Consider the following 14924-nt stretch of genomic DNA (forward strand, 5'->3'; position numbering starts at 1 on the left):
TATACTATAAATATTTAATCTGTAGGACAGGAAGTTAACAGGACAGGACAGGAATTTAACTATTAAAGTTAATGTGTCAATTTTCCATAACCTCATTTTGTTACGGATGTAGGCAACAATAAGTAAAACGGCTTGGTGTTAATTGCATCGCACTTCCTTTGATTACATTTGAGCAAGTGAACCCATATGAGAGATTTGCTTCGGTTTTTTTCATCATCGGAAACACGTTTAGAACCAGCACTAAGAACACAGCTGAGTACATCGGTGTACTATTTACACGTCATTTCGAGGTACAGCAAATCTGGAGCGCCGTACGCGCTGCTCCATTATCTAGATTTAGTCGATCCGTCGGCCGACGTTGTACGATTCCCCGACAGTCGACACAAATGAATCTTGGAGGTATCGTAGGAAAAAAAAATGATACGGAAAAAAAAGAAACTTACTCTCTCATGTACACGCAACGATAAGATAACGCAACGTGTAGTGCGGTAGTGCCTCAGCGAGCTCGGCATGTTTGTTGTTATACCTGATGTCGTTTGGTCGTTAGTTTTTGTTGCTGTTGTTGGTGTTGTGTGCTGTGTTGTTGCTCTCGCGTTTCGTTTGGATTGTGTGAACCTTCGGTTGACAGCGAGTCTTTTTTCTGCGTGGTCCGCGTAAACGACCTGTGCCGATGATCCGTTGCACCTAATGCACTGGGTCGCTCGTGTCGGCCTGCTAAGACACGACTGATGGACAGTTTGCACCATTGCCGAGCCGTGTCTCGAGAAGCGGATGCTAAAGAGAGTGTCCCTACGAGGTGTGTTAATGCGTGTTTCGATTAGTGACGTCGTGTCTGCTTTGCCGAGTTCGCTTTTGTGCTTCTCGGCGACCGGTGCCGTGATCTGCTTCAATTCCTTACGATCTATCCGGGGACAGCTTGTCGCCAAACGGTAGTACGTTGTTTATCGACACGTCAAACAAAGCACTGATCCCGGCAAGCTGTGAGCTTGACAGCTATGGTTACATGCTTGAGGACAATATTTCACTCTCATGAGATGTGCAGAAATCAAAACAATTGCATTGTGAACTGTGTTGTACCGAGCATTTGATTGACTTTGTGACGGCGAAGATAAACCGAAGAACTGTGGATGATTGGTTAGTCTTTCGAGTTTACTAAGGTTATTGAACTTAACTTAGTTTTATAATTTTAGCCCGTAGAATGTTTGTAGGGAAGGATAGGATTTTTTTGACATTGTTTTGTTGACTTAAGTGCTGTCTAGAATAATACAGCGTAGTGTGAAAGTTTTTCTCCATCGTAAATGAAGAATTACTGCTTCGCTGGCGTCAAGACTTTGTTCTGAGACGACGGACATTGTATAAAACGGTACACTTACTAACTTGAAAGAACCAACCAAGTAAATTCGAGCACGAAATTTGGGCTTTCGAGCTATTTCCTTTAACTGCCTTAAACTGCCCACCATTGAAAGGAAATATTAGAACAAGCCGTTTAAAATCCACTGTGATGTTTCTTTTTTATTGCATCCTTCGCATTCCGTCGGGTAAATAACGTCACGGATTCTTTTGATTGGTCGTGTAGTTATTTTTATTCTGAAAAAATAACAAATTTTTAATAAATGATGTGGCACAACAACACTCTAACGAAATCTTTACGCTTTAAACCCGATTAATCGCCCACAAATGGAATTTCGGGAATGGGAATTTCGAACAAATGTCACTTGGGTTGGGAACTAAGCCACACGATCGGCGTGCTCGGGGTTGGCTACAATTTAAGATGTATTATATTGAACATGCAGAGTAATGTGGAATGTTTTGAAATGGAATGGTCCAAGTACAGTCGTCAAGTATGCATTAAACATTTTAAAGTGCCCAAAAGATATCTGGACATATGGAATCATCATCTGAAAACATGATTTCGTTCGTAAAAAAGTACGGTTCAACTCCCATCACACTGAATTAAACCTGCTAATCAAGAAGTTTATCCGTTGCAATACATAATACATTGGAGTCTTTATTGGTGAATTTGCAAAACACAACAAGGCACGGGCACAGCAGGGGCGTCTTACCTTTCACTACCTTGAGTATGGTTACGGTAATGTTTTCTGTAAATGTGGTCCACCGTTTGGGTGCCCGAGCTCGAGTGTTATGGAAAGCGAAGCATGAATAATACACCATTCTTGCAGGATTTAAGCAAAATGGCTACACTCTTTTAGCAAGATGTCCACATAAAACCGAGGCCCTCCAATTGCGTTTGCCTCAAAAAAAGAGAAAAAAAAAGAAAACATGTAACGATTTACACGAGTCTTTGCGGTGCAATAATCTAGCCCATCCGGGGCTCCGAAAAGCCAGCTAAGGCACAACCGTTACCGATCTGCCGGAGCAAAAAGATTCGTCAAACTTTGCACGTTGACGTTGGGGGGGGGGGGGGGGGGTTAGGATGGATGGTTGGGGAAGACGTAAAAGTGAAATTTATTTCATTACCATGACTCCTGTTTCACCTCGCCGTCCGAGAGCAATACAGCACCGGCAAGGAAGAGCACACAACAGCATAATTGCCCGAAATGGGTAACAAAGTTCCTCTTCGTTGTTTAGTGCCAGTGGGGCCTCAAACAAAACCAACCGAAAAAAAAGACGACTACCAAAAACTCCAAAGAAAAGATGGTTAAAGATCTCGAAATTGCCCTCTTGGGCCGGTCGTGAAGCAGTTGATTGAACGTCGTCCTTGGAACTGTCGACATACATCTAACGACGTGGAACTCCGCCCTATAACTCAGCAGCTCGCCCCCTCACAAAACGAGCCAACCGGGCCGTAACGAAACCCACCGCTAGGCTCTTTGAAAATTTTATCGTTTTTTACCACTTCTTTCGCAGGACGGTAGAGAGCCATGCCGTACCCGTTTGCTCATTTTTATCTTCTGCAACTCCTAAAGGCACCCAGTGCCACCAGACGGTGGATGCTGTGGATGCTATCCGCAAGGTTTTGTATCGCCCACTTTCACCCCCGGGATAGACAGGACATACACACACACACACACAGTCACACGGGCGCGGACGATGGGGCACCATAGAAAGGCAAGGGGGACAGATGTGGCGTGTCCGGGCGGCAGCTCAGAAAATTTGTGTTTCCCTTTTGCGGCCCAGTGTCTTGGCGGCTCAACTTTACTCCTCCATATGTCATTCATAAATACCCGTCGTATAACACATGCACATGCCCTGTGTAAGACAGTGGAGCGTGCACCACCAGGCAGGAGGGAAATAAAAACAGATCATAACCATAAACTATATCCTATCAACTTTATAAGCCATATTTTTGACTCGCTTTACTTGCCCGGCCCCGGTACCCGGGACATTTGCGGTAGCGTAGGGTTACAAGGGGCCACGGGACGGCAGCAGGCCGAACCGAAATGGCGTGTCTGTACATTCTCTACACATTGTTGTGTTTCCTTGCCGGGGCATCGCTCTTCTTCTTGAAGGCAATTTTTCCGTACACCGTACTCCAGGATACTTTCCATGGTTCTAGCCACTGGTTCCAGCGGATTGGACTGAGTGCCATAGAGAGAGAGAGAGAGAGAGAGAGAGAGAGAGAGAGAGAGTGCGAAGGAGTTCAGGGCAAAGAAAAGACAACACTTTGGGTACGGGCGTGTGCTGGGAACAAGCGCGACGGCACGACTGTGTACTTTGGCCCCGGGCGAAGATACACTATAACACATTCTTCCTGAGCGCTTGCAGCCGTTAATAATCTTCTTTATTATTGCGATTGTACTAACCCTCAATATTCAAGATGGTAGAGGATAGATAGGTAATTCATAAGCTCTCCTTTTGCCTTGTACCTAAACAATTCCAACTTGAGATTACGAGTGTGTAATATGTGGTCGTGTGCGGTGCTCTGTGTTACTATGAACCCTTCCTCCTTCTTCCAAGCAGAAACTATGTTTTAATCAGGTTTCGGTTGTTGCCGGATAGTACGCTGCCACTTTCTTTCCCAGATCGGGAGGGCCATCCTTGTGAAAGGTGCTTTGAAATTACTTACCGCACTACTATCCTGCCACCGTTACTCGCAAGTTTACGTTTGCGGATTAAGTGCTGCAGCGAGCAATGTTCTGTGTGTTTTCAATTTCGCTTCTGAGTGCTGGAAACGGGGCGTGCGGGTACTGCTTGCTCGAAAACATTTAAATTGCCCGCTTCAGTGTGCTTACGGCAGTTGTCGTCGGAATTGTGCTGACTAGAGAATCATTTTGACAGCTGTGCAAACTAGCGGAAAAGATTTTGAGTTAGTGTTTTAGTATCTAAAATTTGGTATGTTAGAAAGTGTTGCACAAATAATAGCGTTAGCATGATAGATTAGCTTGGCCACTATTTATACCATATCTGGTGGAAAGTTATTGTTCACTTGTACTTATAGTTACACCACAAAAAAATTGAATTATATTTTATTTAAATTTATCTACTAAGAATCATAGTAACTGAGATCACGCTCTCTTTACATGCTGTCCATCGTATTGCTGTTGTGAGAATTATTACTAAGGTAGCTATAATATTGATTTCAAAGTGTTTGTGAGCCACTCATGCTGTTGAATTTACTGAAATTGATATTTATCGCGCAACAGAAGGATTTACTCACAGTTAGGTTAATGTTTTATTGAGCGAATACTCAATAATCAACAATCTGCTTTGACAAACTTTCCATTTCTTCCGTGCTTGATTTGCTATAAAACTGTATTTTAATCTAGTTTGACGTTTTATGGCAGTATTTATTAACTGTCAATCTAAACTATTTGTTTACTGTTACACGTCACTTAAAGCGCTTATTACTGTGATCTTACAAATAAGTTTGTGTGTCAAATTGCGTGTGGCATATAAATTTATTTTCGCCAGGACGGCCTCAGCTGTATCGCTTAAGATGACGAAAAAGATACTTCAATATTGTAAGGTCCTTTGTTTAACAATCATGCCTAGAAGAAAATGTTCAATGTTCACCATTTCACTTTCTAATTGCGATTGTCTCCATGGAATTCGAGTATGTTATGCTGCCTGTCAATATTAAAAGGTTCATGCTCAAATTCACCTCTAGAATCCTTTTTGTAGGTAGCCAAAAAAAAAAAGAATGAATAGAGATGGCTCGTTAAGAAAGAAAAAGACACACATCACCCTTAGTTAAATGAATTTTATACCAGCCGAGCAATGTACTACAAATGTCACTGACTGAGGCGGCTTGCGGCAAGAATAAAAAAAAGCAAACCCGACCTTACACTGCGTACATGCCACCCAGCGAGTTGACATCTTTCCAGTCGGGTTCACCAGTTCAACTGTCTTCCTTTCGTGCAGTTGTAAGACGTTAGAACAGTAGCAAAAGGAAGAAGCAAAGCCCAGCAAATACAAAACTAAACCGATCAATGTAGATAGAATTTATGTACTGAAACATTAGTGTGTACGAGTGTGAGTGTGTGTGTGTACTAAGGACAGGCGAAATGCGGGAAGATGAACCTGCCAGTGTGTGTTTGAAGCCTCGGTTATCTGCAGCCAACCATCAAAAGCGTACTGGGTGCCCTCTGTGCGTCCCTGGCAGCAGCTGTACTGTGAGCGCAATGGGCAAATACTATTTTTCCAGTGAATTTTCCAATGTTTATTGTTAACCCCTCAACCTGCTGCCACCCTGCAAGCGCCCTCTAGTGGTTTAGTTGCTTACTAGAAAAGCAAAAGAAATAAAAGAGAAAGTAATCCATTTTATTCGGATGCTTCTGTTTTCTTGAACCGCACGACCGCACGACCGCACGACATCGAACCTTAGTCAGGCAGCAAAGCAAAGCAAAGCAAAGCAAAAAAAGACATACCTCCCCAAAAACAGGGAAAAGAAGGTGAAGCACTAGAAAACAGAATCATGCCACTAAAACCCTGAGACAGTGTTTGTGTGCTCGCTCTACCCTTGCCCTCGGGATTGGGCTTGGGAAAAACGGAAAGCATAATGCACATCCAATTATCTTTTTGTTCAATCAACTGGGCTCAGCGAGTGTGCCGTTTTGCCGGGGCTGGGGCGGGACGACTCGCGCTCGTTCGCATCTCCAAAATCCGGTGTGGTGTGGCGGTGTGTATGTGTGAGTGTGTGCGGTTACCCAAACGCCGTGCCGTCGTGTGGCTGTTTATGCCACCCGGTTGAGGTGCTTGTGATACTATAATACAACGGGTTTTGGTTGAGTAATATAGTAGGTTGGGTAGTGTATTTCCCCTTTTTCGGTTGCTTTCCACATTCGATGGCACATTTTTCCTCTGCCAAAGCCCAACTGGTGAAATGGTTTAATCTTGGCACTGCTAGAGTGTGTAAATACTAGAGCAGATACGCGGCTGTAGTGTACACCATTCAGTTTAACCTGCCTGCCTTAAAGTGAGCTAATTTTATAGCAAATCATTTGTACGGAGACGAATACTTTACAACATCCAACCAACGTCTCTTTCTCGCTCGCTCTCTCTCTCTCTCGCTCTCTCTTTATCTCCCCGCCATCTTTACTTGTAATGCTGGAACACATTTATATAAGTAAAATCACCCAGCCATCTCCGCCAACCGCCATCTTGCCCCCCTTCTCCCCTCTCCGAACACTCTCGCGCAAGATCCTTTACGTTCCATTCCATTTGCAATGAAAATTTAGCATCCCAAATGGGTACGGGCAAGGGCAAAATGAAACTGGGGGAGAAAACTCTGTTCTCTGCGCCCACCCACCTACTGTGTGTGTGTGTGTGTGCGAAAAACGGAGCACCATCGCACGGAACGGAACGCAACGGAAGCGACCGGAGGAGACAGCAAGACGTGTGACTGGCATTTGACATTTGGGGAAATCCTTATTCACTTCAAACGAATTTCCAGATCCACCAATTCCGTACACGCGCGCACACCATCGCTGTGGGTGTGTGTGTGTATGTGTGTTTGGAAGGGTTCGCTTCGGGGTGGAAAATCTCCCTCAACAAAAGGGGCATCCCCGTGCGAGGGCGTGCGGGCCCTTTGCCAACGCGTCCTTTCAGCTCGCTCGCCGGTCTCGCTCTCGCACCCACAGGGAAAACCAAAAAACACAGGGATGCTGCGCTGTCAATGGAATTAAGATTGTTGGTTGATATTTTTCGAATTTCATCCAAAAACTTATTTTGCTTTACGCCCCCTACCCCGGGGGCTCGCGCCCGGCCTGCCACCATTTTCCCCGCTGTGGTTGCCCGTGCTTTCCCACTGCGAATCGAGCGCAAGGGATCCCGACTGCTAGGCCGCCTTTCGCTTGCGCTAACCCTACGGCGCCTAGAGATTACCGGGCGGAGGCCATGCTTTTCTTTTCGGGGCACATTAAAGGGGCTACCAAACCCACGCTAGAATAAGTATATACTCCAGGGGGGGAAAAAAAGGGTTTTTCGATTTGTTATTTTTTTTTGCTCCACTCCCTTCCACTGGCCCTGCCTCGGCAGCCACCAAGCTCGACCCAGGTAGTTTGGCGTGGAGACGGTTTTTGGGGTAGTTTGGTTCAATTTATATGCGCCGATTGGAGCTCTTGCGCGCCTTGCGTGTCTGTATCTCTGTGGTTGTGTAAAGAAAGGGACAGCGCTGGCGGAAATAGCCTCCCCGATGGGTACGGTTTGGGCATATTAAATTATTTTTAATTAACGTTAATCCCCATTCATTGACGTTTTGTAAAGAAATGGAGGCAAAGATAACAGAGAAACAAGAAGAGGAGGAAAAAAAAGCCCAACAAAACCAATCTAATGCCGCTACCAACCGTTATGGCAGCTCCAGCTAACGGAAAAGGCCACCTCGTAGTAAGGGCAGCGCTCGCGCAGTACGCAAACGCACGCCATGGAGTGCTAGTGGGGGGGGGGGTTAGCTAAAGATTTTGGCGTCGCTGTCAAGGACATCATTGAGCTTGAAAGTTGAGACACTCGGCTTTGATAAAACGGTGACGTTTGGCGCGAGCGTTCTTCACCGCGTGCGACCAGGCGAACGGTACGGAACGGTGCACGCATGCGCCGTGCCCGGGAAGGCATGGGAGGAGATCGATCGGGTTGGATGGAGGCTGGGAGGCGGGTGCAAAAGAAATTCACCAGCAAAAGAAAGTGAAAGGCCCACGCCCCATCTTTATTCCCTTGTTCCTTGCCTCCTTCCCCACAAGGCGCTGGTGCGGCCGTTGGGGCATCGTCAATCAACCGCTCGCGCTCAATGCACTTCCTTTGTCATTTATTTTCATTTATTCAGCGGGTGCTTCCCGCTTTTTTTGGAGTTGGAGTTTTATGTTCCATCGTGTGTTTTTTGTTGTTGTTGTTGTTGTGGTCCTTTTCACTTCACGCAAAGCAACGCAAAGCAATGGGAAATGTAAATGCGCTGTGCCGGATAAGCCGGTGGTACGGTTTTGGCTTTAAATTTGCTCGACCGAAACCCATTTAAAGCAAAGTCCATTAGAATAATCATCGTTTGAATGTTACATTTCGGTTTCATTGCCGTCGCGCGGTTCGTCCATTTTGAAATTCATTAAAATTCACAGCCTTTAGTGCGACGGAATGATGAAGGGAGCTTACCGCCGCGAAAGTTGTAACGGTTTGTATTAGTTTAAATTGCGCCTTGTAATGTTTTCAGTATTGATTTTGATACTGTTCAGTTTGCTTCCTAACATTGTCTACACATAACACTCCATGGACGGCGGCGGTGCGATAGAGCTGTGGTACAGCGGTTGGCTTTACACACCAGAGGATCAGCGTTCAATTCTGATCCCCATCAATCACGCTCCGTTTCTTTAAGTTGGGTGTAGTTTTCCAGTAATGAGTTTGGTGTAAAATACCATAACTTTTGTCTATGTTTATGGCATGTCAACGAAAAAAAGATTTAATGTCATTGATGCCTACTAAGGCCTGGTTTTTAGTGCATGGTTTTTTTTATGAAGTATTGACATAATTTGAAGCTACAAATATCAATTGTCAGAAAACGTGGTGTAGTAATCCGAGAAGGCCCTCGGTATATCTAATATTGCCTAAAAAATGCACCTGCACATAAGTTTGTGAAATTTAGTTAAAATTATTTCAATTGAAATAGTTGAAGCTGGTTAAAGTTGGTGTTTAGGGGGATAAAAGCTGAAGCGTTAGATTATAATTCCAGTTTTTCTTTATTTTAGAAGTTGGAAAGAAAACTTCTTTTAAACATTGGGTACAGCAAATAAAAGCAATGAAGCTTGGTTGTTCTTAATGAACAAAATAGAAAGAGAAACGAAGATAGTTGGTAGACAACAGCTTTTATTTTATTAACTGCAAGTCTCGTCGTTCTAGTTATGTCCAATAGTGGTGCTGGCTGTATAAACTAATTTAATTATGATAAAATAGGATCCGCAGACTACTATCTTTTGAGTTTATGTTGCACTGTAACATGCGCTTCGAATAATACTTTAATTAGTGCCAAAAAAATTCTTTTGAAGCACACACGATCGGTCTGAGTTCTAAGCTAGTGAAGCACGATAGAAACGCATCCCAACGACTAACATAGAGCTGCTATCTATTCAGTTTCGGTCAACTAACCCGATAAAGCTTCTCACATGTTCCGATATTCCCCCATGCAAACGCACCTAACTAATGAGCTGCACCACCTTCTTTTCTTCTCTCTCCAAACCCTGTCCGCCACAATTTCTGTTTACCACCGTCCCGCATGCAGGTGATAGGAAGCAACGGCCGCAGAGCGCACTCGCTGCATTCCACCATCAACGGTCGAGAAGGGGCGCAGCTGTCCCGCCAGCGCTCGCCAGCCGTACCGCACTCCAGCAGTAGCAGCAGCAGCAGCCCGCCAGCCGGTAGCAGCGGTGGGCCGTACCCCTTTTACTTTGAGACCCCGGTACGCAGCAAACCGTCAAAACGATTTATCTTCGGCCGTACAAGGACATCTTCCCGGGCGGTGGCCATAACCAGCTATCCTCGCTATATCCGCAACCCGTGATGGAGCGTAGCGGCGGCGGCGGTAGCGGTGGCGGCGGTTCCGGCGGTCCGACCCCGAGCAGCCTCGGCGACACGATGAGCGACTCGGCCGGCCTGTGCCTGCAGGACCTGGTCGGCGTCAACGGCACCGGGGGAGGCGGCGGCGGCGGCGGCGGCGGTGGGGCGGGCGGTACGGGCGGTGGGCCCGGGGGCGCGAACAATACGCTGGCGGACCACCTGCACGGTACCGGGGCGCACCATGGGCCCCACACGCACCACAGCCTGCACGACGGGCTGGTCAGCGGCGGCGTGAGCGTCTCGTCCGCCATTACCAGCCTGATGTCGCCGGGCGGTATCAACAGTGGCGGGCTGGGACACCTGCACCACGGCGCACCGGACCTGTCTGCCCACCATCATCATCACCATCACCACCATCAGCATCACCATTCGTCGGCGCTGCACGAGCCGCTGGAGAAGTTGAAGCGTAAGTACCATCCATTGGGGTAGGAGCGGTATGGAAGCGGGGGGGGGGGGGAAGTAGGCCGGCATACCATTTGCTAAACACTTGCTTCGGTATGTGCAGTTGAACCCATGTGTTCCAGCACGATACGCGCTACAAAAACGAACGTTTTGTGCCGCTAGTTGCATACTTGCAGGAGTTTTACATTAAAAACTGCCTGAAGTTATGCAAATGAGCAGCACAAAATCTGCTTTTCGCATGCTCAGCTGTCTCACCGCTAGTGTATCCAGTCAGATGCGTTCCAGTCCCATCAGAACGGTCCAATTCCCATTCGGCCAGCGCGAAAAGAGCAGCTTGCGCTTTATCTTGCAGCTCGCTTCCCTCCAGTCGCGTACGTGGGAAAAAAAGTTCCCAGGGACAGGGACAGACAGGCAGCGATCCGGTGTGTGTGTGTGTTTGTGTGATGAAATCTTCATTGACAGCACGGCATGACAAGTGTTCGCATTGTTTGGGCACTTGGCGCTCATGTTTTTGTGCTTTGCTTTCCCACCTTCCCGTTGCGTATCCGTGCGAGCATGCATGCCCGTTTTTTGCTGCTGTTGCTCCTTATCGCGCCCGCCCCGGGGCTAACACCGATAAGCGGCGGCTACGGCGTGTAGCCCGCAAGCGGTACGGCAACAACTTGTCGCGCGCTACTGCTGCTACGCCGATCACAATGCCCGAATGATTATGATGTAATCGTTATTATGCTATCACACAATTAAACAAATTAGATCCGAAAAACATAATAGCGTCCAATTAGTTCGCTCCCTTGCCGCGTTGGTTTCGGTACCCCTCCCGAATGCGACCGATACCGTCGGGCTGTACGATATTAGCCGCGCGCGAGCGACAACCCCTTGCAGTGCGGTTGAATAGCACGCGAGTCACAGCATAGCAGGGGGAAGAACAAGCATCAGAATCTGTTGCTGCTGCTGCCGCTGCTGCTGCTGGCGATTTTTGAGCCCTGGCGCTGGTTTGTTCCCGCTAAGCGAAGGGTTCGGTACGGCATACCGCACCGGAAGGGATGGAAAGTACTTGCATTTAGTAGGTGCGGTTTTGTGGGTACCGATTTGCCGAAGCCCTACCTTAAGGGTCAGTTGTTTAATCTGGGAGAAAGATTTGCTGGAAAGTGCACTGCCCCCAAACAGGTTAACCTGCAGTCTCTGTTGCTTCCATTCCGGTCGTCCTGTTTTTATTTGTCTTTTCCCGTGTGGCCGTGTTTCGAAACAGTGATTGTACGGCTAGTGCGCTGCGGTGTGTTTTGATTCGTGCTGTTTGCCACCAATATTGTCCCAATTAGCTCGGTACAATTTTAATCAATTAGCTGCTGCCCCTAATCCCTGCCGGGCTTTGGGTCGATTAAATCTCATATCATACCTGCCGTTCGAACCTTGCAGGGCGTTGGAATCATTGCAGCAGGTTTAAATGCACTAAGAATGTTGTGTACTAAGCGTGCAGCAGCGCCCACTGGCGCTCAAAATGGGAACCCAGCGTTCCGGCTGCCAAACACAAATTAGAAAGAGAAACCTCCGAACTGCTCCAACGTCAGGTTCGCAGCCACCAAAGATATCCCAACGTCACCGCCGCCACCGCCGGTTCAGATTTCCCTCTTCGCTAATCTGCTTGATGAGGAGCTTAGGGCAAACTTTACATTTAGATTAAAGTTTGCTCGCAAAAGGGCAAACACAGACACGGTGGGGCGCAAAAAAAGAAGAACACAGTGCTGGTTTCATGAACCCGATCTCGTTGTTTTCTTTCGGCCTCTGCCTTTTTTGTTTGTTCGTGTCCATAAAAAAAGTGTTGCTTGTGGGATTCGTTCTTTCCATACGCATCCTCTGTTTTAACATATAAAAATGCTTTGGATTTCGGAGCGTTTCTTTTTTTTTTTTTGACAACATTTTTAACACCGAAAACCGTTACGGCACGATTAGAGCATATTAGTTAGCTTTCGCGTGTATTTTTTGTTGTTGTTGGTTGTGATGGTTTCTTTTTAAACCGTTCCAACTTTATACTTTTGGCCACTTTTCATCCCGGTTTTTCACTTACTTCAGTTTGCCGTTTTTCCCGCGTGCCCATCTCTCATTTATCTCCATTTCGAGCGTGTTGTTGTCGTTTCTTCCTTTTTTTTTATTGCTGTCTTCCTGCCAGGCTAATCTTTCCCCATTTGTTCCTGGCCTCTTTCACCGCCACCCTCTCCTTCACCCACATAGGTTGGTTCCCTCTTTTTTTTTTTACCGGGAGCCTTTTGCCTGCCAAACCTCAAACACAAAAACCACTCCCGAGCGCTCGAGCGGCTCGATTATTCTCTCGCACAAAATAATAACAAACCATCGACCGTTCGCGGCGAAGGGTGATCAATTAGCCGTGAAGAGTTTCCACGCGTTCTTCCCTTCCTGCCCCGCTTGCTGCCCTGGTACCCTTGGCACACACACACACACACACACACACACACAGATAGAATTTTCCGGCCCGGGCGGGAAACCCCCGAGTCCGCCCAGGAGCCGCAGGGGCGAAAAAGCAGCGAACGCATCATAATGACAAATTACCGACGCAGATTGAGCGTGACGGTGTGAGAAGGTTGATGCTTGAGCACGATTTCGTAAACAAATGACGGTGAGTAAGGGACCGGATAAGGCAGACCCCTCTGCCACAGCAGCTGGGCCATGCAAATTCGTTCTCCCATGGCCGCCCCGGGAGGAAACGGCAAGGATGTACGCGCGTTTTCGGGCAGGCGCTGGGCAGGACGATGGTCCCATGGCTGCCGTTTTCTCCGCCCGTCCCGTCGTGTTTTTGTCGACGCGCAACGGTGCGCGTTTTTACATTTTTCCAATAATGATAAGCGTGAATAATGCACACGTACACATCCCGAAACGTGCCGGAAGGGGGAGCCGGTTCGCTGCGGGACGAAATGATAAGCAAAAGCGGAACACGCCAAAACCGACAGGACGGTGACAGCTCCACAGCGGCGGGAGCCCGACGAGGCCATTAATTTATCTCAATTATCCCGCTGTTTATTTGTTCAGTTTATCCGTTTTGCGTACGTAAAACTCCATCTCCATTTCTTGATAAGCATATTAATTCTGTCCGCCGTGTTCGCTGCTGAAATGTGGGCCAGGCAAGCCACGGATGCCGTTTGTGCGGGGGACGAGAAGCGAAAACAATGCGCGCGCTCGTGATGAACGATTGGTTCTGCTCGCGGTTGGGAGGATTCGCATTTTGACAGTTATTTAGAACGGGGAGTTGTGTTTGGGGGGAGTTGCGTGTTGTTTTACAGGTGTAACTGTGTGTTGTGGTTTTGTACAATTGTTTAAAGATGGTTTCGCTATCAAGCTGTAATTTGTATTTGGCTTGCTTGTTGCCCCTGAAAGTATGCAATCGTTGTACAAAATGGACTTAATAAGCAAAACAATGCATTTTGCGCCAAACTGACGCAATCTTCAAGAAAGAAAAGGAGAAGAAAATTTACAAGTAAATGCTCAACTGTTTTCGCATAATTTGGGAGTAAATTTTCGCTCCGAACCGGTGCGGCTAATCAAAAGAAAGCTTTGCGCGGTACATCGTGTAGCAGAAAATTGAGTCACTCTGTAGGCCTACACCTAGAGCTCTATCCGCTGCTACAACGATACCGAAATGGGGGAGAAAAAAATGCTGAAAAATGCATGCCGCGCGCGTACGGTTCGTAGCGAGCGAGTCATAAAATAAGACTTCATCTAACCCCGGCCTAGAGACATGCAGGGGTGGGGTGGGAGAAACCGAAACCGAAATGCGCCAAAAAACACGTCCAACTGCTGTTTCCACCGGCAGGGCACGGTACAGAACGCTTGTAGGGGCCTAGGGGAAAAATAATCTATGCTATAAAATTTACCAATGGCACGCAGAGAATGTGCCGCTTTTCCACACGCTCTGCCTACGAGCGAAAACCCACCGAAAACCGGGAAAAACCGTTCCCGCCGCTGTCTTCATGGGAGGAAAATACATTGAAGAAGGACAAGAAAAAAAACCTTCCAGAGGCGGGGTACGCATGCCAGCGTCGACCGCGCGCACAATAAAAACAAAAGCACCACACCCGAAGACACCGAGACCACAGTTAATCTCCATTTCGGCTTCCCCGCTACACACACACACACACTACGGGTAATGATGCATTTTTTCTAGTCTCCCGCCGCCCCCGGACGCACAAATGCGTTTCGTCAGAACGGTGGTTTGTGCGGTGGTGCATATCTGCGTACACGGGACATAACCGGGACATCGAGCCAGCTGGTGAAGTTATAATTCTTCGAACTGTCAGTTCGAGGGTAGTTAAATACCAGGGAAAGGACTGAGAAGAAGAGGAAGAAGGCACAAAAAAGCCATAGCTACGATGTAAAAAAAGAAAAACATCTACCGATGATGCCGTCACGAAATGCAAATGCAAACGGCTGCAGAGATGCTGGGCTGATGCGCGAGTTCTACGGCAATTGGTTGGAATCTTGCATTCCTACTGGCCCACCAACGGCCAGAAGCGCTGAAG

General features: G+C 47.3%; 1 protein-coding gene across 7 annotated transcripts in view; it reads left to right on the plus strand.

Annotated features, from left to right (window-relative positions):
- LOC120959954 (pituitary homeobox homolog Ptx1) overlaps positions 1–14924 on the plus strand; it is a 52261-nt gene that overhangs the window by 4452 nt on the left and 32885 nt on the right. For all 7 annotated transcript variants that reach the window (XM_049609205.1, XM_040383798.2, XM_040383770.2 and 4 more), the window contains one exon: positions 9659–10399. In XM_049609205.1, the coding sequence (XP_049465162.1) occupies positions 9937–10399 (463 nt within the window). In that variant the 5' untranslated portion in view covers positions 9659–9936. The remainder of the gene's footprint in view (positions 1–9658; positions 10400–14924) is intronic.

This window comes from Anopheles coluzzii, chromosome X (genome assembly GCF_943734685.1).
Source record: "Anopheles coluzzii chromosome X, AcolN3, whole genome shotgun sequence".
Classification (NCBI taxonomy): domain Eukaryota; kingdom Metazoa; phylum Arthropoda; class Insecta; order Diptera; family Culicidae; genus Anopheles; species Anopheles coluzzii.